General features: G+C 43.4%; 1 protein-coding gene across 4 annotated transcripts in view; it reads right to left on the bottom strand.

Annotated features, from left to right (window-relative positions):
* The window catches only part of LRRK1 (leucine rich repeat kinase 1), a 130484-nt gene that overhangs the window by 55933 nt on the left and 47662 nt on the right, over positions 1–26889 (bottom strand). For 3 of the 4 annotated variants that reach the window (XM_021098586.1, XM_021098597.1, XM_021098590.1), the window contains 4 exons: positions 26361–26524; positions 21886–22057; positions 17615–17794; positions 17061–17209 (listed from right to left, as the gene is read on the bottom strand). In XM_021098586.1, the coding sequence (XP_020954245.1) occupies positions 17061–17209; positions 17615–17794; positions 21886–22057; positions 26361–26524 (665 nt within the window). Of the gene's footprint in view, positions 1–9974; positions 10111–17060; positions 17210–17614; positions 17795–21885; positions 22058–26360; positions 26525–26889 lie in introns of those variants that run through there. The other variant, XM_021098593.1, reaches the window with a different exon arrangement.

The raw sequence follows: 26889 nt of genomic DNA, 5'->3' as shown, positions 1-26889 counted from the left end.
GAATCTGCAGGTGGGCTGGCCTCTGCCTTTGCGCTCTGTCCTGCCACCATGACAAAGCAGAAGGGAAGCTCCCTGATGGCTTGCTCCCTGTTGGAGTTCACGGCCCTCTCCCCTCCCATCTAAGTCCTACTAATCCCACAAGCCCTGATGCAAAGACTACCCTTTTCGTCCCCCCACCCCCAACAAGGCTCTGTGTCCTGGCCCAAGTTATGTAACAAGGATGCTGTCTTACTTCACCTGTGCCCACAGGCAGCAGCAGTGACCTGGGGCATCGCTGAACCTGGGCACTGGGTGGTGGAAGAAGCAGATGGTACAGTTGGAACCAAGGCTTGGGGAGTTCAAAGCTTGAAGGGAAGAGCTGTGGAGGTGCTACACAGGCATCCTGTCACCCTAACTCCCTGCTTTCTTGGTTTTCCTGAACTAAGAGTATGTGATGTTGACCACAAAGCCAGGAGAGAACACCTGGAGGGAAGCTTACCTGTGCTTCTTTAAGGGGCGCTGTTTCTCAAAAGTAAATCATCAGTAAGTGAGTATCTGAATGTGCCACAGAATTCCCCAGACATGAAGAAGAGGAGGATCAGACACGAAGCAGAGGAGGAAGCAGATGCCACCAGTTCCTAAACTTGAGCTCTTTCTAGTCTTACACTAGAGTTTCTGCAGGGTTAAAATCTGTGAAACTCCAGCCCTGGGGAGAAGTAGCAAAAAGCAGAAGTCTGAGAATGGGATAACCTACTGCATATTCAGACATGCTCGTGAGAAGACTCCTGGGCTGGATGGAGGTTGGAAAAACATGTAAGACTTCTACCTGATCTTGCATTAGTCTGAAAAGTTGCATTTACAAAAGCTACCTTCCTTTTGGTGCACAGACACCCCAGGGTGCTGAAGTGCTTCCAAAGGGGCAGAGAGGAAGAAAAAATGAAGAGTGCACAGTACCCTTAACATTGAAATTGAGCTGGGCAGGCCCCGAAGCCCTCATTATTTATTTGTGTTTAGTTCGGGCAGGATCACAATAAACCAGGTTCTGAGGGAGAGAAGCCAGCAATTGTATAATTAAATCCATTCACGCTGAACTGCAAAATCAAAGACAGCTGGCTGTGGAGATGCCATCCACTCAACAGGGCCATGGCTAAGATACATACAGTCCAAAGGCAACGGATGGAAAACGTGCTTCTCTTGGTTCTTAAGCATGAGCGCTTTCAATTTGGGGCCAAAGAGAAGGGAAATACTCTCTCCCAGAAGGCACTGTGCGATGACTTGAGGAACTTGTTTTCTGAGGTAGTGATGGTGACAAGGACCAGTTCAAGGGCATTTGGCTCATTACAGACAGTGACGTTTGGGGGCACCTCTGCAATAAGAAGGTCTCCTTGTCCTGTGATAGAAGCTGTGGTCCAGGAGGGCAATTACCTGCCTTTGTGTAATGCTGCTTGATGCTTCCAGACACACATACCATGGTGGATGAGCCACTGGGCTACAGTGACATCTCTCATGCTTTTTTGTCAGTGCAACCCTATGGTTGACGAATATAATTGTTCAGTGGAGGGCTGAAAATGACATTGCTTTTAACCTGGCTTTAACCTTGAGAGCTGTGGGGCTGGCAGCTGGGCTCTGAGCTGACACAGAGAATGGTTCTCCATTCAGTGCTAGGGGTGTGCCTCTGTGATTTGGAGAACAGCCTCACCAGAGCTAGTTCCAGTGTTTCCTCCTCACTAGGTCTCTAAGCAGCCCACAAAGAAGGATCTGCACCCACTGTCCCTTGAGGGGATAGACTAGAGCTCAGTGACAGCAGAGCAGGACACCAAAGGCAGTCAGCAGGATCAGTCTCTTTAACCAAGACACACGTGTTAAAATGGGAGCAATACATAGAACCTTCTAAAATTCACGAATCCTGGGCCCGCGTAAAACCCATGCCTTTCTTTTTGTGGATATGTAGTTTCTTGGGTGGTGGTTCCTTGTAGAACCAGCCAGGAAGACAAGAGCCACCATCCGCTAGGTGAAGGAGCAGTCAGGGCACCAGATGCCAGAGGAGCTGCAAAACCACCAGGGCTAATCTGAAGGGAAGCAACTCATGAAAAGGCCTGAAGAACAAGTGAAAAGGGACCTAAAAAAGAAGATGCTCAGAGTGGCAGAGCCAGGCATAGACTCTGAAGACACATCCCAAGTCACATGAGTGATGTCTGACTGCAGAAGGGGTTTCTCCACAGATGCCAATGAGGGTGGTAAATCTCAAATCTGCCAGTATTCTCTGGGGGCCCAGACTGTCAGAGGAGGTTCTGGGTGACGGGTTCAGCTGGACAGGGGATCAGCACACTGGACAGGGTGGCTCCCGTTCAGCCTCCGTGTGCTGGTGAGGTCAGCAGATGAGAACATCCTCGTCCCAGGAGAAAGCCCTCACACGAGGCTTCCAGGTATCCACTGCTCAGGTCTCTGCATTCGCAGGGACAGGCTTTCAGGAGGGAGAAGTGGTGAGAGTGGGAGGATGGGAAGGGGCCCAGACCTTGACCGGCTGTCCATCTCAGCATATGCGGCAGCCATGGCAGTTGGACGGCCACAAGGATGGTGTCATGGGCTGAACTGTGTCCTGGCAAAAGATATATTGAATCCTCAGCATGTCAAAATAAGCATATTTGAGCTTATTCAGAAACAGGGTCTTGATAGAGGTAATCAAGTAAAAATGAGGTCATTCCGCAATCCCGCTCTTGGGCATCTATCCGGACAAAACTCTACTTAAAAGAGACACGTGCACCCGCATGTTCATTGTAGCACTATTCACAATAGCCAGGACATGGAAACAACCCAAATGTCCATCAACAGATGATTGGATTCGGAAGATGTGGTATATATACACAATGGAATACTACTCAGCCATAAAAAAGAATGACATAATGCCATTTGCAGCAACATGGATGGAACTAGAGAATCTCATCCTGAGTGAAATGAGCCAGAAAGACAAAGATAAATACCATATGATATCACTTATAACTGGAATCTAATATCCAGCACAAATGAACATCTCCTCAGAAGAGAAAATCATGGACTTGGAGAAGAGACTTGTGGCTGCCTGATGGGAGGGGGAGGGAGTGGGAGGGATCGGGAGCTTGGGCTTATCAGACACAACTTAGAATAGATTTACAAGGAGATCCTGCTGAATTGCATTGAGAACTTTGTCTAGATACTCATGTTGCAACAGAAGAAAGGGTGGGGGAAAAATGTAATTGTAATGTATACATGTAAGGATAACCTGACCCCCTTGCTATACAGTGGGAAAATAAAAAAAATTATAAAAAAAAAAATGAGGTCATTAAGATGGGTGCTCCCCGAGTATGATGGGTGCCCTCATGAAAGGGGGATTAGACACAGGCAGACACGTGCAGAGGGAAGACAACACGAAGACATGGGAGAGGACAGCATGTTGCTGGAATGATGGGTCTACAAGTCATGGAACACTGAAGACTGCCAGCAACCACCAGTAACCAGGAAAGGAACAGGGCGTGGCCTTCCGCTGGAACTTCCAGGGAGCTTGGCCCTACCAACACCCTGAGGTCACACCTCCACCCTCCAAAACTAGAGACAATACATTGCTGTTATTTTAAGCCAACCTGTGTCGGTTACTTTGTTACTGATATAAATGGTAACAAGTCACAGGAAGATCAGAGAAGTCAAGATCTGAGAATCTGGAACATTCCATCAACAGAAACCCACAGATTAAGAAAGGAAAAGAAAGAAGCAGAGATTCTTGAAAGCTGAAAAACTGTCTGTCTCTTGGGATAAGTAGACTGGAAACATAATAAAAAGGTAAGGAAACAGGACGGCGAAAGTAGCCAGAAACTTAGGGAAAAGCCTGGGGGGGCTCCATGATGTAAAAGGAGAAGGCCCAGAACAACCTGAGAACACTAACCGGAGGGGAGGACAGCCTTCCTTCTAAACTCGGAAGGACGATTATTTAAAGTGACACAGTTATTAAATTAAATGACTGAGAGAAAAAAATGAAATCTGTTCTCACAAAAGCCTGCCCGCTAAAAATATTGTAAATGCCAGAATCAGTAGTGATTAGCTACTAATATGATTTCAAACCCACAAACAAAAAAAGGGAAATAAGAATCCTGTTGTGACTTCTGTGGTGCAGGTTTGATCCCTGGCCTGGGAACTTCTGCATGCTGCAGACGCAGCCAAAACATTAAAAAAGGGAAATGTAACTAAGGAGCCAGATCAATGAGTACAAAAATACTTACAAGAAAACCTATGATGGCATTTTATTTTACTTTTCATTTATTTATTTCATTTTATTTTTTGCTTTTTAGGGCCACACCCGCGGCATATGAAGGTTCGCAGGCTAGGCGTCCAATCGGAACTAGAGCTGTAGGTCTACACCACAGCCGCAACATCAGATCCAAGCTGCGTGTGCGACCTACACCACAGTTCACAGCAACGCCAGATCCTTAACCCACTGAGTGAGGCCAGGGATCTAATCCACAGCCTCATGGTTCCTAGTTGGATTTGTTTCCCCCGCGCCATCATGGGAACTCCATGGGAATTATAAAGCTACACGGCAGTAAGAATGGGAGATCACCAAAGAGGAGGGCACAGGAGAGCGAACTGTTTTCAAATCGGTATGAACTTGTGCATAAATTGATTCCATTCTGAATAAGAGGCAAAAGGAAAAGGAAGAAGCAGGCAAGAGGGCAAGCTTCCTGTGCATCTTATTCCTAGACAAAGTCAAGGTAGAAACCAGTGGTGAAAGCAGAATTAAAAGGTGTCCAATGATTTGGACATTAAAAAATGCCCTTTCAAAAAATACTTGGATAGGAGAGAAAAACCAATGCACAACAGCAGAACACATTTTTAGAGCAACAAAAGCATCACAAGTAATGGAGGAAAAGAAAAAAAAAACCAAACAACTCTGAGCAAAAAGGAAAAAGCAAAGCAAATAAACTAGCCCTTTCCTGCCCAGAATGGAAAGCTAAAAGAAATCAGGGAAATGAAAACAAAGTTAGACTAAAAATAGAAAAACCAAAATGAAGTAAAAACAGGGAACTTGATAAATAAAACCAATTCTAGAGTCATTAGAAAAGGATAAAGTTGATCAATTGACTACATTAAAAATAAAAGTATCTTAATAGTTTAAAAATGGAAACAATAACCTAACAGTCGCATCAGAAACAATGCTTAAGTTATGGGAGATGTCCTCAGCCAGAGCTAACAAACCAAATAATGATGTCGAAAGGCAATACTTACTTCCACAATAAACAATTTTCAATGACACAATCAGAAAAAAAAAAAAGGTATGTGAGACAAACAAATAAGGAAAGTAACTAAAGAATCACTCCCCAAAGGCTCTGAATTCAATATAATACTTTTTCAATCAAATCTTTCAAAGAACAAATCATCTCTGTGTTATACACATGGTTCCTTGACAGAAGACCCACTTCATTTACTGAGAAAAACCAAACACTTTTTCAAAGCCATTACAATTCTAGGCCAACTACGTGAACACACATGGATGCAAAAACTGTTACACAACCTCTCGAATGGAAATCAGTAACTGAATTCAAAGTTTAAGTTCTGTGACCAAGCAGGATCTACACCAAGAGAACAGCACTGTGGTGACTTACAGAAAACCATCAGCCTATTTGGTTGAAGAAAGAGAGACCCTCTTTTAATCATCAGAATGCCAAAACGTATTTACAAAATTTATCACCCTTTCTTCGCTAAAATTCTTAAAAATAGGTAAACAAGGTTTGTTTTAAAAGCAACATTATGCTTTTGCCCTTTCATTTCAGTTATTCCTTTTAAAAATAGGAAGCTTACAAAAAAACACCCCTTCCAGCATAAAAATTTTGCTAATAGCAATTTGAGAGCAAGGAAAAAAAAAGGCAAGGAAAAAAGAAATAAAAATACTACCTTTGCAGTTACTAAGCTACTCAACTTACAGGTGAAAGAACTCTGTATTTCCTCAATTTTTAAATAAAGACAAAAACTTCTACCTCACAGGTTTGTATAGAAGATTAAAGTAGAATGTTTGGCAAAGTACTTTGTTAGCCATTAAGTCCTATGTAAACAGAGGGTTATTACAAATATAAAATTTTATCCACCCACGCACCCATTCTTCATTCATCCATCCATCCATCCATCCTTCCTTCCATCCAAGCAACCGTCTACTCATTCTGTTCCAGACCCTACAGTGAGGGGCAAACACAGGGTGAGCAAAACAACAAATCCCTGCTTTTGAGAAGCTTCCAGCTTGATGGGGGGTGGGGGGATTGATATTAAACAGGAGTATTACCCAAACAGGCAACCCCAGATATTGTTAAGTGCTAGGGATAAGATGAAAGGAAGCTTTAGAGATGGAAGAGGGCATTTGACCAGGGCTATGGGCTGGGGACAGACTTCCTGAGGCTGCTGTGTGGGGCTGGGGTGTAGAGAGAATACTGGCAGCCAGGTGTCCATGTGGTGTCCACCCTACAGGTAAAGACTGGGCATAGAGTTCCTCTGCTGCTGGACATTTGGGGCTTCCCACCCTACCTTCTCCTTACACATTGCAGTGCTATTTTTTTTTCAAATATTTTTCCCATTTTTTAAAGTTTTATTAAAGTATAGTTGATTTAAAATGTGATAATTTCTGCTATACAACAAAGTGATTCAGTGATACATACACGCATGTCCATTCTCTTTCAGATTCTTTTCCCACATAGGTTATCATAGAATATTGGGTAGAGTTCCCTGTGCTATACAGCAGGTCCCCGTTGGCCAGTTGTTCCACATACTACAGTATGCATATGCTAATCCCCAAACCCCAGTCTTTTCCTCCCCACAACCTGTTGCCTTTGGTAACTATGTTTGTTTTCAAAGTCTGTGAGTCTGTTTCTGTTCTAAGTAAGCAGTGCAATTGTTGCAATTACTTTTTTCCTTTTTTTTTCTTGGCCACCCCCGCAACATGCAGAAGTTCCCAGGCCAGGGATCAAACCCTCGCCACTGCAGAAGCCAGAGCCACAGCAGTGACAACACTGGATCCTTTAACCACCAGGCCACCAGGAAACTCCACTTTTAAAAAAAAATTATGTCCTAGAGTTATCTTTCAGAAGGGAAATACCAAATTCAGAACTGTTCTCTGGGAGAAAAGAGTTTTATAGCTTTTGTCACATGACGCCAATTACTTTCCACACAGATGGAACCGATTTATAGTGCCAGCAGCAAGGCTCTGGTGCCCCTCCTCTTTGACCCTGCCAAGTGTCTTACTCAGCATTTATATTAATTTTTACTAGTTTAATAGGTAAGTGACAGTACTTTCAAGTCATTTTAATTTGAATTTCTGTAATTGCCAATAGGGTGTATGTTTCAATGCCATGATTTACTGTCTGTTTTCTCATACGTAAATTAACTATTTCATTTCTCTTAACTTCTAACCCAGCGGGATTTGGAAGCAATGTGGTGGCAAGGTCCAGGGCTCTTGCTTAGTCACTGCTAAGTCCCAAGCATCTAGTAGGTGATCTATAAACACTGCCTGGATTAAAATTAATTATCAACTGACCTATAATTGCATCCATCATCTCTTTTGGATTTCAGGTTTGATTAATTCTTTTTTCTCAAGTATCTTCTATGGTTTTTCTTTTTTATATTCTTTTTAAAATTCTATTTTACCATATTAGCATAATATAGTAAAGTTGTATTTTATCATATTACTATTTTACTATAATTATAGTAAAATGTACTGTAAATAAATTTATTTATTTAATTTATTTTGGCCACACCAATGGCATGCAGAAGTTCCCGGCCAAGAAGCCACAGCAGTGACAATGCTGTTTTTTTAAACTGCTGCACCACCAGGGATCACCTAAATAATTTTAATTTCTCTTTTTTGTGATCATATATGTTTATACACCTTTATATATCTTTAAAATTTCAAAGATATTTTAAAGATAAAATATATATTACATATTTGAAAGATAAAACTTTAAAGAAATGTAACCATTTTTTGGGTCTTTTTAGGGCTGTACCCATGGCATATGGAGGTTCCCAGGCTAGGGGCAGAATTGGAGCTGTAGCTGCCACACTACACCACAGCCACAGCAATGCCAGATCTGAGCTGTGTCTGCAACCTACACCACAGCTGTGGTGACACTGGATCCTTAACCCACTGAGGGAAGACAGGGATTGAACAGTGTGTCCTCATGGAAACTAGTCAGATTCATTTTCCGCTGAGCCACGATGAGAACACCACCATTTACTTTTATAAGTGGAATAAATGTACTTTTTAAAAATATATTCTGATGAGTTTTCAATGCTTATCTGGAATTTATCTGCATTTTATGAGTGTACTTGTCTATGTCTATACCAAAATTCCAATGATATTTAATAATGTTTCCTTTTTTCTCTTATTCTTTCCTTATTGTGTTTTCTAGTTTGTTACATAAGTTCAAGGAATAGTTTTAGTATTTCTGCGTCTCTGTGAATCATTTCCCCCATTTTAAACTAAATACAAGTGGTTTATAGAACTGCTTTGTATGTCTGCCCATCTAGTGGTACAGCCCGCTATGAACACCCACCTCAAGTGACCCAACTATCCATTCTCAAGTTCTGAGACACACTTACCACGTAGACAGTGTCACAGTAGTTTATTCCGTAGGCTTCCACAGGGAAAATGTATGAACAAGAGTGAGACAGCACTGCCCACTCTAAGGGGGTATGAGGAGCTGAGAAGTTGCAAGGTATAGAAGCAGAAATGCTGAATAAGACTTTGTACCAAAAATTAGGCCTAACCTGGGATGAGGGTGTCCCCCAGAGGCCTTAGTGTCCCTCAGGAAAGGTGACCTGCTCACAGTGGAAGCAGCCTCTGATCAGCTGCACAAAGACCCTAGAAAAGGCTGAGCCGCCAAACAGGCTATAGCCGACCCTTTCTGAGCGTTTGCTCATGCAGATCCTTAGACCCACCAGATCCCTCCAAGAGAGAAGGGCCACTTCAGCTCCTGAAATGTGCAGCCAGGACGTTTGTGCTTGGGCACAGATGGAGGCAACTGAATGGCCAGTCCCCAGGAATGTTTAAGGTACATCATAAGCCAGAGCTGATCCAAAAAGTGACAACAACAACAGTAATAGTAATACTGGTAATAAATGATCCTCTCCAGGTTCACTGCAGATTTGAAATCATGAGGGACTTTTAAAGGAAATGAAAACTTCCCAACTGGGTTGTTTCAAAATCAATAACACTCCCAACAACCCAGAGAGCCCTCTGGACCCGCCCTCTAACCACTGAGTGGGATGAACACAGTGCTTAGTCCAGGCCCTGCCTAGGCCTCTCCTGGCCTCTCTCTTTTCCTGCTCCTTTCCGGGTGTGCCAACATCAAAGCATTATTTCTCATGGCAACAAAGCAAACAGTGACAGGACGGTCACCAACACAGGCTGTCTCATTAAACGTTCAGGCAAGGGTGGGGCAGCTTTCCAGAGGGGCACCCATAAGCCAGAGCCAGACGTGGCTTTGGCAGGTCTGACTTGGCTTCACTTCGGCTCTTTTAAAAGTGTGTCCAGACCGTGTGGCTTGAGCTCTCAGACTTTCCTTTCCAAACACCATCAGAACCTAACTCAGCAGCCTGCCTGCTGCCAGTGGAAAGTCTATGTGGGCTTCTCGGCTGTTCCCTGTTCCCAGGCAGAGGCAGGTGCTGGCAGCCTTGAGGCCAAGGTTGTGCTTGACACAGAGGCGTGGTGAACCTTAACTGCCCTGGCTTCCACGGAGGTAGCAATTACATAAAAAAAAAAAAAAAAAATACTGACTAGCTGGTGGGGGAAGCAGAACACAAATACAGGAAAAAACAAGATGACTGCTTCATCAAGGTCACTGCTGCGAATGCCAGCGGCCAAGGAAGTTTTCAGGCTGGGCACACACAGCAGCAAAGCACCCTTTTTTTGCCTACCCTTGTCTAATATTCTGACCCAAAATTCCAGTTCAATCCCACCACACACCAGGAAAGGTCGGTTCACTTACCTCTGGCTCCTGGGCCATGGTTCCTGACTACTGGACCCCTCTCTTCTGCCAGCAGCACTGAAGGAAAGTGCTATGACAGGTTGGAGATGACAGCAGCCAGACACATCCACTGCAAGGTCCTTGACTTTGAAATTCACTTGAATTTAAAAAAAAAAAAAAAAAAAAGGACCACCTGCTTTGGGGAAGCCCAAGGAGTCCTTATGACTCAGGCTGCACTTTCATTTCATTTTCTCTTCCAATTCTACCCAAAAAGGCCAAGGAGAAGAAAAGCAACATTGTCTTTTCCTTGTCTTCTCATTTGCAGAATGCAATAACCACTTCCACACTCTATCCCTGTCTTGGCAAACTAGTAGGAGTTGCCCGTAGAAAGATCACAGACACAGATGTCAAGCATTTCTGCTTTTTGTTTTTTTTTTTTTTTGCTTTTACGGCCACACCTGTGGCATATGAACGTTCCCAGGGTAGGGAACGAGTCAGAGCTATAGCTTGCTGGCCACAACCACAGCCATAGCAATACCTGATCTAAGCTGTGTCTATAACCTATACCACAGCTCATGGCAACATGGGATCCTTAACCCATTGATTGAGGCCTGAGACGGAACCCGCATCTCATGGATACTGGCTGGGTTCATAACCTCTTGAGCCACAATGGGAACTCCCAATCATTCCTGCTTTTAGCATGAAAGCCAAGACAATGAAAGTGACTGTCTTACAACCTAGGGTGCACCCTGGAATCACCTGGGGAGTTTTTAAAGCTTCTGATTTGGGCACTATCCCAGAGATTCAGATTTAGTTAGTGTATTGTGTGGCCTGATCATTGGGATTTTTCTAAAAGCCCCCAGGGATTCCAGCTACAGAAAAGTGTGAGAACCATGAAAGAGCTGAGAGGTACAGTTCAGGAATCATGAAATGAGAAAATCCCTTAGTTAAGAAGACTCAGGTTCTGGTCTGAGCATCACTTTTTGTTCTTGGACAAGTAACAGAAAGTCTCTAAACCTCAATATTTTCATCTGTTAAACAGATTATATTTCTTGTAGTTCTTACTGAAGTACTGAATGGATCAAATATGCTAAGTGCTGGGAAAGACACCAAACACTATATACGTGTAGGGTTAGATGATCACTATTTCCTTTTGAAGTGTGAAGTTGGTATCTAATTAATGTTTATTAAGCAGTTATTATGCTCCAGGCCTTGTGTTAAGTGCAGAGCTGGCTTCCGAGCTGGATACTATAATTATCTCTGTTTATAACTGAAACCAGTCAAGGCAGAGAGCTGTAACAAAGGTACAGAAAGTAAAATTTCAGTGTTCTCTAGAAACTAGGAAACCAGCAAAGATAAGAAAAGAAAAGGTATATTAATAAATATAATTAAAAAAGATGGAAGGAATAAACCAATATGGCCACACACAATGTGAACTGTGTGGGTTCTTCTTTCAAAAGACACACTCTTGTTAAAAACTGAAGGCTGATTACAATAAATACACTAAAGACACAGAAAAAAACTGGAAATAAAGGCTGGGGTTTTCAGTCCTGTTCCACTGACCTGTACTTCTGTTTTTGTGACAGTACCACCCTGTTTTGATGATGATAGCTTTGTAATATAGTCTGGAGTCAGGGAGCCTAATGTTCATTGCAGCACTATTTACAGTAGCCAAGACATGGAAGCAATCTATATGTCCATCGACAGAAGAATGGAAAAAGAAGATGTGGTATATATGTGATGGAATATTACTCAGCCACAAAAAAGAATGAAATAATGCCATTTGCAGCAACATGGATGAAGCCAGAAATTATCATAATAAGTAAAGTTAGACAGTGAAAGATAAACATCAAATGATATCAATTATATGTGGAATCTAAAAAAAAGGGATACAAATGAACTTATTTGTAGAACAGAAGCAGACTCATAGACTTTGAAAAATTATGGTTACCAAAGAGGACAGGTGGGGGTGGTGAGGGAGGGATGAACTGGGGGTTTGGGATTGGCACATGCACACTAGAGGCAGGTGAAATGATTGGGGACCTGCTGTATAGCACAGAGAACTCTTTCCAATATTCTGTGATAATCTATGTGGAAAAAGAATCTGAAAGAGAATGGATGTGTGTATATGTATCATTGAATCCCTTTGTTGTTCAGCAGAAATTATCACAACCCTGTAAATCAACTATACTTCAATAAAACTTAAAAAAAAAAAAGCTGGGAAAACTTATACCAGGTTGGTGCAAAGAACAAAAAAGAGCAGCGTGACCATGTGAAGAACAGACTAACCCTAATTTAAGGACAGATGCTTCAACAGCATGAAGGGGGAAAAATATTTTTTGAAATATTTGATACAATGAAAAAGGTCAAAAATGGGTCACACATGTATGTGTAACTGGGTCACCTTGCAGTATAGTAGAAAATTGACAGAACACTGTAAACCAGCTATGATGGAAAAAAAATTAAAAATCATTATTAAAAAGAATGGGTCATAAAGCCATAAACGAGTTGCATGACACCAAAACTTCTAGAACTAGGTAAAAATCAGTAGATGAAGAAACCAAGACCCAGAGAGATTCAGTGACCTGAAGGCAGTCCTATAGCAGGAAGCCCTGGAGCCCAGATTCAAGCCAAGAAGTTTGAAGTCAGAGCCTCGCCTGAGCCACAGCACCATCAACCAAATTCTTAGGGAAGAAGTCAAAAAGGTTTTAGTAAAGATAAAAGCCAAAATGAATGCAAGAACAAGCAAAACAAATTGTGAAAAAATAAAATCTAGCAGTCCCTCGGTGGGATGGCTAGAATGTACACATCCCTGGCTGGTCTGATTAAATTCAAAAAAGAAAGAGTAAACTTGTTCAACATCATAAATCAACACCATAAACAGATACAGGAGAAAAGAATGACCAAAAAAGGGTAAATGTGACACACCACAGTGGCCAATTCAAAAGTCTAAAGGAAATGGAGGATTTTCTACCAAAATATAACTTTCTAAACTGCATATAAGCAAAAGCAGACAACCTGAATTAACTAATGACTTCAAAAGAAGTCCAAAATAAAGACCTGCTTTATCAAATTAATCCTTTGTTTTGGCTGCACCCTCGGCATGTGGAAGTTCCCAGTCCAGGGATCAAACTCCTGCCACAACAGCGACCTGAGCCACAGCAGTGACAATGCTGGCTTCTAAGCCCACTGTGCCACAGGAGAACCCATAATTAATCTTTAACAATAAATAATTCCTATGAAAATTCTCCAGACTGTAACAAAATGGAAAGTTCCCCAAGTCATTTTGTCAAGCTAACATGGTCTTACACCAAAATCTCATGAAGATAATAAAAATAGAAAATTATAGACCAATTCACCTACAAACATAGATGCAAATATTATAAATAAAACATCAGTAGATCAAATCTAGCCATAACAACGCCAATTACCATTTCTGACCAGATTTGAAGATTGAGCCAATATCTATCATCTTTTATTACATCAACACATGAAAGTAGAAAAGCTATGTGAATATATCCATAGCTGTCAAAGAGGTATCTGACAAAATTCAGCCACGTTTCCTCATAAGAACTAAGCAAGAAGGAATACATGGAAACTACCTAAATATAACAACAGTCTATTTACCAAAAATCTACAGGAAATGCCCACAAACTGCTGATGCCACAACCTTTAAAATCAGGAACAAGAGAGATACATCTGTTCTCTTCATGATGATTCAACTTTTGACATTTCTGCTTGATACATAATAAGTCATAAAATAAAGTGAGTTATATAAATATTAGAAAAGATAAGACAAACCTGTTTTGAACCTGCAGATGACTTGATAATAGACCTAAAAGTCTCAAAGAACCAAAAAACTACTAGAATTAACAATAGGAATTGGTAAGGGGATTGGGTAAAACAAACAGAGGAGATTTCCTCCACAACTATAACATTAGGCTGGAAATGGGAGAGAATTACACATATTCTAATCAAACAGTGGCAAAAACAATAATAAACAAACAAAATAGGTCCAGGAAACCCTATGAGGAAAACTATAAAATCCCATTAAAGAACTTAAACACAGCACAAATCTCCACGGTGGTCACCATGGGAAATGTGCAGAACAGAAAAACAAATGTCTCATAAGAAAGATATTTTTTGAAAAAAGCAAATGAGTAGAAAACTTGCATTAACAAGTTGAAAAGTTTAGGGAGTTTCCTTTGTGGCTCAACTGGTTACAAACGCAACTAGTATCCATGAGGATGTGGGTTCGATCACTGGCCTCACTCAGAGGGTTAAGGATCCAGTGTTGCCATGAGCTGCGGTGTAGGTTGCAGATGTGGCTCAGACCTAGCATTGCTGTGGCTGTGGCATAGGCTGGCAGCTGCAGGCCTGATTCGACTGCTAGCCTGGGCCCTTCCACATGCCACAGGTGTGGCCCTAAAAAGCAAGCAGGCAAACAAACAAACAATTTGTAAGGTTTAAATGAGATGCCTGTAACCGGAATAGTATGGCATTTGAACAGAAAAAATGTTAACAGGTCAGTGGACCAGTACAGAGAATCCCAAAATGTACACAGGTATGGATATACTGGGAGATATGGCCATGATGACATTTCAATTCAGAACTAAAGGCAGGGTTTATTTTTAAATTGTGCTGGATTAACTGATCATCCACCTAGAAGAGAGGAAAATTACATTCCCTCCTTCAAACCACATGTACAAATAAATACCAAAAAAAATTAAATCTTAAAATGTAAAAAATAGGAGTTCCTGTTGTGGTGCAGTGGAAATGAATCTGACTAGCATCCATGAGGATGTGGTTTCGATCCCTGGCCTTGCTCAGTGGGTCAGGGATCCAGCACTGCTGTGAGCTGTGGTGTAGGACGAAGATGCGACTCAGATCCCACGTTGCTGTGACTGTGGTGTAGGCCGGCAGCTGTAGCTCCAATTGGACCCCTAGCCTGGGAACCTCCAAATGCTGTGGGTACAGCCCTAAAAAAAGGGGAAAAAAAAAAAAGTAGAAAATAAAAAAATAAAAACAGTATAAAAGACTTTAGAAAAATATTTATATAAAATTAAGGTGGAAATGACTTTCATATATAATCCATATGCCATAAAGGAAAAGACAGACATATTTGATTATATATATATTCTTATATCTTTGTTACTTCAAAAGATAACAGACAAAAGAAAAATAATGGCTTGGGGGAAATACTTGGCAACATGTATAATAAACAAAGGCTTAAAATCTCTAATATACAAAAAGACTTTCCAAAATGAGAAGGAAAGGGGGAGTAATCCCTGAGAAAGATAATCAACAGTAACAGGTCAGTCACGTAAGCGGAAATGCAAATAATTCATGATGATATGAAAAGATGCTCAACACTATTAATAATAGAAACATGGACATTAAGACAAGGAGATATTATTTTTACCTAACAGAGTGATGAAAATTAAATGGCTCCTGGAGATCTAGTGCTGGCTGAGGTATGGGGACAGAAATCCCCACATAATGCTGGTCAAAGTATGAGTCATCAGAATGTTTTGGGGAAGTGATTCCAAAGTAGTCCACTTTTAGTTCTTTGATCTCCATAAGGAACACCCTAGAAAATCAGGCTATATTATACAGTCAAAACCTAGAAATAATCCTAATGTTCACCAACAGAAGGGCTAAGTCAACTAAGCTGTATTCACTCTAGTTTGGTTTTTCTTTTTTCTTTTTTTTTTTGCTTTTTAGAGCCACACCCATGGGTACAGAAGTTCCCAGGCTAGGGATTGAATTGGAGCTACAGCTGCTGGCCTACACCACAGCCACAGCAACGTGGGATCTGAGCCGCATCTGCGACCTACACCACAGATCATGGCAACGCTGGATCCTTAACCCACTTAGAGGGGCCAGAGATTGAACCAGCATCCTCATGAATCCTAGTTGGGTTTGTTAACCACTGAACCATGAAGGGAACTCCCATTTACTCTAGTTTTAAGGCACATATTTAATAAAAGAATGATATGTAGCCACATTGACTGATCTTGAGGGAGTCAGTGATAGAAGTGCTAAATTTAATTAATTAATTAATTAATTTTCTTTTTACACCTGTGGCATACGGAAGTTCCCAGGCTAGGGGTCAAATTGGATCTGCAGCTGCTGGCCTACGCCACAGCCATGGATGACCACACAGGATCCGGGCCACATCTGTGACCTATGCCCCAGCTTGGGGCAGTGCCAGATCCTTAACACACTGAGCAAGGCCAGGAATTGAACCTACATCCTCATGGACACTATATTGTGTTCTTAACCTGAGCCACAATGGGAACTCCTAGGGTGCTAAATTTAAAAAGCCAGATTGGGAGTTCCCATGTGGCTCAGTAGGTTAAGGACCTGGCATTGTCACTACAGTGGCTCAGATTGCTGCTGTGGCCTGGGTTCAATCCCTTGCCCAGGAACTTCTGCATGCTGCAAGTAGGACCAAAAAAAAAAAAAAAAAAAAAAAAAAAGCCAGGTTGAAGATCATGTAAATAATACAATATTATTTTTGTTATTCAAATGGCGAACTAACTAGAACTAATTCCTTGTACACGTTTTCCCCTGGTTTTATTGAGCTATAAGTGACATATAACATTGTGTAAGTTAAGGCGTAGAAGCTGTTGATATTTTTATATATTGCAAAATGATTACCACTACAGCCTTAGCTAACACCTACACCACGTCACCTAATTACCATTTCTTTCTTGTGGTGAGAACATTTAAGATTTATTCTCTTGGAAACTTTCAAGTATAAATTAAGTGTTATTAACTATAATCACAGTGTTGTACATTAGATCTCCAGAACCTATTCATCTTCTAGCTGAAGTGTGTCCCTGTGACCAGCATCTCCCCATCTACCCCACCCTCCATGCCCTGGCAAACCATCCCCTCTATTTCTATGGTTTAGTTTTTTTAGGTTCCACATGTAAGTGAAAGCATACAGTATCTATTTTTGTCTGACTTTTTTCATTTAGCATAATGTCCTCAAAGTCCATTCATGTTGCCAATGGCAGGATTCCTTTCTCATGTCTGAAAAATATTCCACTGTCTAACTACACCACCCCTTCTTCATCCATTCATTCACAGGCTACTCACCATTTTTCCTGGACAACTGTTGGGCAACGCACTGGCTTCGATGAAATACTTCCTGAGAAGATGCTTGCTGGGATCAGGACTGTCCAGTAAGATGTAGGAACAGAAAAAGGCCCCATGCCGAAGCAAGAATATGGCAATGTCTTCATTCCCTATGGGACAGAAAGCAGAGACCTCAGGGCATGGGAAGCAGTGTCACAGTTGTCCAAAAGGGCAGAGGCTCTCAGATGAAATGCAGACGACAAGCGTTCTGGTACTAGTTGAACTTCTCCACCTGCTCCCTGGACGTTTCAGGTTCCTGCTAGAGAATTTTCGTGGGACTTTTTCCCTTGGAGTGCCTCCGAGGTCAGGCCCACTTGCCATAGCCACTGAAATCCCCTTGCAGGGGCAAGCAGGGCAGGAGGAGGAAGGATGCAGGCCTTTCGAAAAAGATGCAAAGAACTGGGAGTTGCAAAAGCCTCCACACCAGTGATTTGGGAGCCGGCTGGTCCCACACTTCAAAGGAGCAATCATTCTTCGGGGTTGGGGGGGGCAGTGTGGGCTGACAGGAGACCCACCTGACTTGATGGCTGCGTAGAGTGGCAGGCGCACGATGACAGGGAACTCATTCTTCCTGACCGCATAGCTCTCAGGGTCGGCCCCGTGCGTCAGTACCAGGAGCTTCACCACTGCCAGGTGTCCCCGCTGGCAGGCCAGGGCCAGCATCCAGTTCAGCAGCCGCTGGGGGTTGCAGGGACCTGGCAGGACAACACGATGGAAGAAGGAGAGTGTCACCGAGGCGACCGGTTGTTCCCGCTCTGAAATCCCCTTTGACTATGGTCCTGCTTCTGCCTGAAAATTGCTTCCTAGTTGACAGTGTTTATGGAATAGTCCCTCTGATTTGCGCATGACATTTCCCCACATCATTATAAACCCATCTGCTCATCAAATCATGCCAAGTGGGGAAAAGCAGCATTCAAACAGCACACACAGTATGATCATAATGATAAAAAGTGTGTGTGGGGTAGTTCCCTCTGTGGCGCAACAGGATCGTCTCTGCAGCATTGGGACACAGGTTCAATCCCCAGTCCAGCACAGTGGGTTAAGGATCTGGCATTGCCACAGCTTCTGTGTAGGTCAAAAATGCAGCTTGGATCTGATCCCTGGCCCGGGGAACTCCATGTGCTGCGGGGAGGCCAAAAGGAAAAAAAAAAAAAAAAGTGGGTGTGTGGAAACAAACCTAGAAAGAACGAGCTCAGTGTTGCAGAACTTTGCGGAATTGTCTTTGGGTACTGGGATTGTGAATATCCCCTTACTCTCTGCCTCATCCCCAGTCCTGACCTCACCCCTAGAGCAGCATACACAGAGGGGTATGAGTTTTGGAGACAGGCAACTTAGGGTTAAATATTTCAGCTGTGTCTCTTGGGCAAATTTCCTATCCTCTCCATGACTCAGTTTACCCATAGGTAAAATGGAAATAATAACATCACTCCTCCCAAGTTTAATGGGAGGATTACATGACAGAGTATATGTCAAGTGCCTGACTCAACAAACTGTCACACTGTCAAGTGCCTCATATAAGTCATTATAGCATCATTATGTTCTTGGAGTAATAAGCACTTTTCTGAATTTCCAAATTATCTGTAATATACATCTATTACTTCCATAAATTAAAAAAAACTTTTATTGAAAAAATAGATCAACCTAAAACTTAGAGAATCACTCCCCCAAAGAACTGCCTACTTAATTCCAGGATGAAATAACACTTGACACACTGAATGAACAGGGACAGCGTGGGCTGAAATGTTGCATATCTTCAGTTTCAAAACAGTGCGATGTCTTTGGATCAGACTGCCAAGGAAAAATGACCTCATCCTCCACACACATACTTCCCAATTGCATCATAACACTGTCTCATTTCCAGAGGTGGCAAGTCTTCCGGAACTGAAGTGCTCTGAAGCCTGGGGAAAGTGATCCTCCCTCTGTGATAGGAAACTGACCGGGAAATAGGGGTGAGGTTGAAAGGGCAGAAATTAAAATCCAACACCTAAGGCACTTGGCATCATGCCTGGGCTATTGCAGGTGCTAAATAAGTGTCCTTTCTTTGGCTTCGACTGCTAAGTGGAAAAGACAATTTAAAGGAGGACGTACTTGAACAGGAAACAAATGATCCCTAATTCGGTTACCAGCAGGTATCTGGGTCTGAGAAATGCAGCTGTCATGCTGCTAACTTCTGTTGAGGATGGACATGAGTCGGTCGGTCTTAGGAGGCAGGCCCTGTACTTCATGGTCATGATTTTAATAGGAGGAAACCAAAGCTCAGAGAGATTTGGGAACTTGCCGAAAGTCCCATGGTTGGTAAATGGCAAAGTCAAGCCTTAAGTCCTGCTTTCTCTAAAACCAAAGGGCTCTCTTAACCAGACGAACCCCTATGAGTGTTCTCTGAGGCCCAAGCCTAGCAACACTCATAGAGCCCCATGTTGGCCCCCATCCTTCTGCCTCTTCCTTCTCCCCAGCCGTGCTCAGCTACAAGACCAGGAATTTCATAATGATGCCGTTCCATTGATGTTCACCATTACACAGTGCTGTACCCAACCCCACGGACCTCTCACCCCTCCTCTTCTTGAACTCTCCCTCATTCTCCAGCTGCTCTTGTGTGTCTCTTGGTCTTATTCCCAGCCATGGCTACTTTCCCTACAGGGTGGGCATTCCCAGGGGACACACACTGTTTTGCTCACCTCTGCACAAACGGGCACACCTTTCCCCACCTTTGCAGAACCTAGTATGATGCCCTGGACTCTTTCAGTCCTCAAAAGCTCTGTTCCAAGGTATGTTAAAGACAGGACACCCCGGGTAGCAGCTGAAAACCATGCTCAGGTCCAGCAGAGCTCCCTACTCTGAAAAAGCAAGCAAACCAGGCTCTTCCCTTGCTCGAGTTCCAAGTCAATTCCTACTCAGCCTGCAAAGCCTGGCTCAGATGTCAGCTCCCTCTGAAGACCACATTCTGCACCCAGACCCCAGCCTACACCTAGTGAAGACCACTCCCTGATGTGTGCTCGCAAACCAGCGTATAAGCCATGTTAACCTCCCTGTGGTTATGCTGCACAGCATCACTCCTTCCTGCCTGAGCTTCCTCCTCTTGATCAGGAGCTACTAAAGGGCTGGGATCACCTGTTTAAAAAGCCTCTGGGTCTCTCAGGTTCTGTAGTGTGTCCTGAACTTGGCAAATGCTCAATAAATGTAAGCTGTTGAGTGAAGTGAGTGGGTCGGCCCGCATAGACATTTTGGGGGTAGAACAGAGCTGCTCTTGGGGACCCCTGAGGAGATGGAGTCAGTCACTGGCTCCACAGGGGCTCCTCCCCACTCTCCTATGCCTTGCTTGACCCAGTCTGCACCCATGGCCCCAACACTGCCCTGACCTGTCCATGAACCCATTCTCCCTCCAGACACATGAGGGGCATGCTGGCTTGGAACCAAGTCTGAGCACAAATCCACCCTGCTGGACAGCCCCCACAGTACTATTGCGTAATTTGTGAAGGCCCATGAAAACCTTAAAAACGGGGTCACTTGTTTAAAAATTATTAAAAATGTCAAGGGGGCAACTGCCAAGTGCTAAACCAAATGGTGGGGGTGGGGGGAGGGGGAAGGACTTCTAAGTGCAGGGTCCTGGGTGACTGTATTGTTACCAACCCATGAAGCCAGCCCTGCTGCCTCACAAAATCCTAACCCTCAAAGACCCCTGCTAAGGCAATGCCTTGGCCTACAGCTATAGCAATGCCTCAACTTGTACAGTATCACAGGTCCAAGGCCATTCTGGGAAATCAAAGGAGACCAGGACAACTTGAGTCTACTAGAGAAAAAATGACTTATTAAAAAAGTAACATAGCATGGTATATCCAGACAATGTATTATTATATATATATATATATATATATATATATATATATAGAGAGAGAGAGAGAGAGAGAGAGAGAGAGAGAGAAAGAGAGAGAGAGAGAAAGAGAGAGTTTGTGTTGTGGCTCAGGGGGTTAAGAACCCAACTAGTACCCATGAAGATACGTATTGGATCCTGGCCTCGTTCAGTGGGTCAAGGATCCAGAGTTAGCACAAGTTGCAGCATAGGTCTCAGATGCATCTCGGATCTGGTGTTGCTGTGGTTGTGGTGTAGGCCAGCAGCTGCAGCTCCGATTTGACACCTAAGCCCAGGAACTTCCAAATGCTACAGGTGCAGCCCTAAAAAGCCCTATATATAAGCTCTCAAGCCATGACAAAACAGGGAGGAAACTTGAATGCATACTGCTAAGTGAAAGAATTCAATCCGCCAAGGCTATACATATCATACGAATCTAACATATATCATTCTGGAAAAGGCAAAACCATGGAGACAGTAAAGAGATCAGTGGTTGCCAGCGGTCAGGGGAGAGAGGGATGAATGGGTGGAACATGGGGATTATTAGGGCAGTGAAATGGTCCGTATGACACAGTAATGGTGGATGTATGTCATTACACATCTATTAAAAGTCATAGAATATACAACCCTAATGTAAACTGGGGACTTCAGTTTGTTCATATCAGTATTGGTTTATCAACTGTTACCACTCTCATATGAAAGGTAAATAATAGGGAAACTGTGGGGGACGGTGCATGGGAGTTCCTGGTACTTTCCCATCAATTCTTCTGTAAAGCCAAAACTGCTTTGCAGAATAACCCCGGACTTCAGGATCTCAGGGTTGGTAATGGTGGGAAGATGGAAACATTTTGGAATGCAGTTCCCCACCCCCAATGCCTGTGTGGTTCCTAAGAGGAGAGTCCCTAAAAGGTGGATAAGAGCTCACGCCCTGGGATTTACCTGGCAAAGACTCCAGTAACTCTTGCACGACGTCAGTGTGCCCAAACTGTGCTGCCACCACGGCTGGGTTGTCATCAGTGGGCTCCGTCGGCAGCTCCACCAGCCTCTCCGTGAGAAGATACCGGACGGTCTCCAGATCCCCATAGGCTGCGGGGATACTCAGGAGCTGGCCCTGTCAGAACAGAACCAGGATGGGACTTCAGCAGGATGAGTGCTGCTGAGAACTGCCAGGAAAACCAACACCAATGTTTCACCATGTTCATGGGCAAGACTGGAGCTCCGCTGCCCAGGATGGCACCACCAGCCACCTGTGGCTTTCAAGGCTTGAAACATGGCTCATGCAGGGTGAGAGGTACTGCAAGTGTAAAGTCACATGCGACTTCAAAGACTTCGTACAAAAAGGGTAAACTCCCTCATCAATGATTTTTATATTGGAGTTCCCGCTGTGGTACCTTGGATGGCTGCAGAGATGTGGGTTTGATCCCTGGCCTGGCACAGTGGGTCAAAGATCCCACACTGCTGCAGCTGTGGCTCAGGTTGCAGCTACAGCTTGGATTCAATCCTTGGCCTGGGAACTTCCATAATCCATCCGTGCAGCCAAAAAAAATATATCAATAATTTTTATATTGATTACATGGTGAAATGATCTTTAATCTATTCTGGTTAAATAAAATAGATTATTAAAATTTTCACGTTTCAGTTTAGTTTTTTAATGTGACTACCAGAAAATGTGATATAAATATCTCACATTCTCTTTCTTTGGAAGAGGATTGTGAAAAATACCTCAGGTAGGGACCAAAATGCGTCATGAAATTTGAACATGCAAGCCAAGGATGCTGTTTGGTCCTTAGGCTTACCTGACTTGTGCCTCTGAGAGCCCAGGTAGGGGGCAGTTCACGGGGGCCTGGTCTTGTCCTCAGCGGATGGTCAGCACATGTGCCACGTGCCACCTCCTTACAGTGTCCCCTGCGCTAGGTGGCCTCTGTCGCCATCTCTGCATCACTAAAGCCATTTCTGCTCTCTCACCCAGGCTGAAGTTCAGGCTCCTTGAACGGACCCTTACTCATCCCATCACGCATTTGTGCCTAAACACATGCTCTCCTGTCTTTTTTTCCAAGTCAGGTTTCTTAAGATATAATTTATATATAGTAGATTTACCCTTTTTAGGTGCACTTTGATGAGTTTTGACTAAGTATAACTCAATCACAATCACCACCATCAAGATCCAGACTATTTCAGAGTTCCCTGGTTGCCTAGTGGTTATGGATCTGGTGTTGTCACTGCTGTGGTGCAGGTTTGATCCCTGGCCTGGGAACTTCAGCATAACGCAGGCTTGGCCAAAAAAGAACAAAAAAGGAGCCAAATTGTTTCCACTGCTCCTACAAAGCCATCTTGTATTTGCATGTCTCCACCGCCATACCTCTGGTTCCTCTGATAGACTGTGGGTTCCTAGATCCAGCATCAAGCTGGCTTTCCACTGAAGAGCCAGGCACAGGATACTGATGGTGGTGCCAAATGGATGGGCCACGATGGATCCTGGCTCTGCCACTTAACACCTATGTGTCTTTGGACAAGTGGCTTGTTTCCTCATAACAAAGTGGGGGTCTTTCCATTTCTTTGTATCTTCTTTGATTTCCTTGATTAATGTTTTATAGTTTTCAGCGTATAAGTCTTTCATCTCCTTGGTCAGGTTTATTCCCAGGTATTTGATTTTTTGGGGGTGCAATTTTAAAAGGCATTGCATTTTTGTATTCCTTTTCTAATATTTCATTGTTAATAAACAGAGATGAGATTGATTTCTGAATGTTAATCTTATATCCTGCTACTTTGCTGAATTTGTTGATCAGTTCAAGCAGTTTTTGGGTTGAGTCCTTAGGGTTTTCTATATATAGTGTCATGTCATTTGCATACAGTGAGTTTTACCTCTTTTCTTCCTATTTGGATGCCTTTTACTTCTTTTGTTTGTCTGACTGTTGTAGCTAGGACTTCCAATACTATGTTGAATAAGAGTGGTGAGAGTGGGCATCCTTGTTTTGTTCCAGATTTTAGTGGGAAGGCTTTCAGCTTTTCTCCATTGAGTATTATATCTGCTGTGGGGAGGGGATGTGGAGAAAAGGGAACCCTCCTGCACTGTTAGTGGGAATGTAAATTGGTACAACCACTGTGGAGAAGAGTGTGGAGGTACCTTAGAAAACTATACAGAGAACTACCATATAACCCAAGAATCCCACTCTTGGGCTTATATCTGGGCAAAACTTTCCTTGAAAAAGACACATGCACCCGCATATTCATTGCAACAATATTCACAATAGCCAAGACATGGAAACCACCCAAATGTCCATTGACAGATGACTGGATTGAGAACATGTGGTATATATACACAATGGAATATTACTCAGCCATAAAAAAGAAGAAAATAATGCCATTTTCAGGAACATGGATAGAACTTGAGACACTCATACTGAGTGAAGTAAGTCAGAAAGAAAAAGACAAATGCCATATGATATCACTTATATCTGGAATCTAATATAGTACACAAATGAACCATTCCACAGAAAACAAAATCGTGGACTTGGAGAAAAGACTTGTGGTTGCCAAGGGGGAGGGGGAGGGAGTGGGATGGACTGGGAGTCCGGGGTTAATAGATGCAGACTCTTGCCTTTGGAATGGATGGGCAATGAGACCCTGCTGTATAGCACTGAGAACTATGTCTAATCACTTCTGATGAATCTATGCATGTATGTGTAACTGGGTCAACATGCTGTATAGTAGAAAATTGACAGTGCACTGTAAACCAGCTATAATGAAAAATTTTGTTAAAATACCAAAAAAATGGGGGTCATTACAACTCCCCCAAACCTCCTTCTTGGCAGGCACAGAAGGAGGTGATGGTTTTAAGTAACCCAGCTCACAGAAGGCAGCCATGCTAACAAGTCTGCCAGTGGGTCAACCCATGAAATCACTAGCAGGGCAGACCCTGCTGACGTGGACAGAGGGAGGCACAGACTCTGGGTGGTCTGCTGAGCACAGCCTTCCCTGCAGGAGGCTACCCAGTGCTAATCTGAAGGGGCACACAACTCCGACCTGCTCATGTGGGCAGCCCAGCCCTCCCCCTACATAGAGGGGCCTTTGGCCATATCTGTGGTGGAGTCATAATGGAAAGAATAAAAAATGCCCTCCCCTCAATAATTTTCAAATACATTGTACCTGCTCACCTTCCCCCACCCCCCAAATCTCTTACAATTTGAGGAACAGGCTGGAGGTTTAGTAATTGAGCTATATCCAACTATTAATTAATTAATGGCGATGTTAAACCTGTGCTAATCAAAGTCCTGGGCACAAGGAGTTCCAGTAGGTTGGGTCCCTGCCAAGGTGTGGGTTTGATCCTTGGCCCTCTGCAGTGGGTTAAGGATCTGGCGTTGATGCAGCTGCAGCATAGGTCACAGCTGCAGCTCACATTCAATCCCTGACGTGGGAACTTCCATATGTCGGGAGTGGGGCTATACAATTTTTTTTTTTTTAAAGAGTACTCACACAAAACATCAATAAAGTGGTTAACAGCCAATGAGAATTTCCCGCAAGAACCAGAGGTGGCAATAGTCCTTCTTAAGCTGTAGGTGAGTAAGAGGGTTAGTCTCTACAAACTTTTTAGAAAAATGTGGCATGTGTTTCAAAATTTAAATACTGCTCATTCCCACATTCTCAATTCCTGTGGACCCAGGCTAAGAAAATAGCTTCACGGTAAGAAAAGGGTTAGGTAAAAAAACCATTCAACACAGCATTATTTATAGTAGCAAAAAACTAGAAACAATCCATATATCTAACCCAAAGGACCAGCCGGGTAAGTAATGGCATCTCTACCAGGTGGAATGTCACCGTAGCTGCTGAAGGTGATGCATATAAGTAACATACAGTCCTGCAGAAAACTGTGGATATAATACTCCATGAGCAAAAGCAGTACAAAAACCTATATGGAAATAGGTATGTTTCTATCTTAGAAATGATAACAAAACATACACTCAGATGAGCAACCTGGAAGGGAGTTTACCAAAACTGTTCCATGGGATGGTTTGGATGGATCAGGAATATGATTACTTTTTTGTTCTTTTTTTTCTTTACTTGCATATATTTTCTGAATTTCCTTTTGTGGAGCATGTGCTATTGTTAGAGTGGAAAAAGTGTAAAAGAACATACCAGGTTAAACCTTCAGATAGGCTTTTTTCCCTTTTACATTTCTGTTACCCCCTCCTGTCCCTGGGGAAGGTGGGGGCAGTGTTCTTTGGTGACTACAGGCTGAGAGGTCAACTCAAAAGGACTGGCCCTCCTAAGTTTACATGAGAAACAAGGTATTCAGAACACAATGCAAATTCCCATTAAGATGATCACAATAAGGAGAAAATTAAAGATTTGAATGGTAAACTTTGCCCAGCCTGGGGTCCCTGGTTCTGGTAGGAGGGGCTGTCATTGACTCTTACCTTTTCCAGCTGAGATGTACTCTCATCACAAGCTTCTCTGAGCAGGTGCCGGGCCCTGCTGGGATCTCCTCGCTTGTAGGCATCATGAATGCCTTCTGTCCTGGGGCTCCGTGCTGTGGGGTCGCCGCCTGGCATGGAGAGCTTGCTGCCCATGTCCCCGGCACCTGGGTGGAGAGAAGCACTACCTTCACTGCGGGCGCTGCTCAGGGGAATCAGTTGTTTGAGAGCTGAGCAGGACATGCTCTCCAAGACAGAGACCTTGGGCTTTAGCAAGAGAAAGGGGTTGCCCTGGAATGCTGCCAATGTTGACAAGCACAGCAGCCCCAGGGACCTACGCCCTGCTGGAGGCACTTCCTGCAAGAGGAAGGCAGGGGGCAGCTGAATGCAGCAAGACTGTCGCCTGGAGCAGGTCCAGGGCACCAAGCACAGCTGCTAGTGAGGAACTGCCAGACTGACCTCACCAACAGCCACGGAGAAGCAGGGGCTTGGGTAGGAAAGCTGGTAACCCACCAAATGGCCCCACTGCCGT

Source organism: Sus scrofa, chromosome 1 (genome assembly GCF_000003025.6).
Source record: "Sus scrofa isolate TJ Tabasco breed Duroc chromosome 1, Sscrofa11.1, whole genome shotgun sequence".
NCBI lineage: Eukaryota > Metazoa > Chordata > Mammalia > Artiodactyla > Suidae > Sus > Sus scrofa.
The sequence above is the reverse complement of the archived record's forward strand: the minus strand, read 5'-3'. Positions and strand labels throughout refer to the sequence as shown.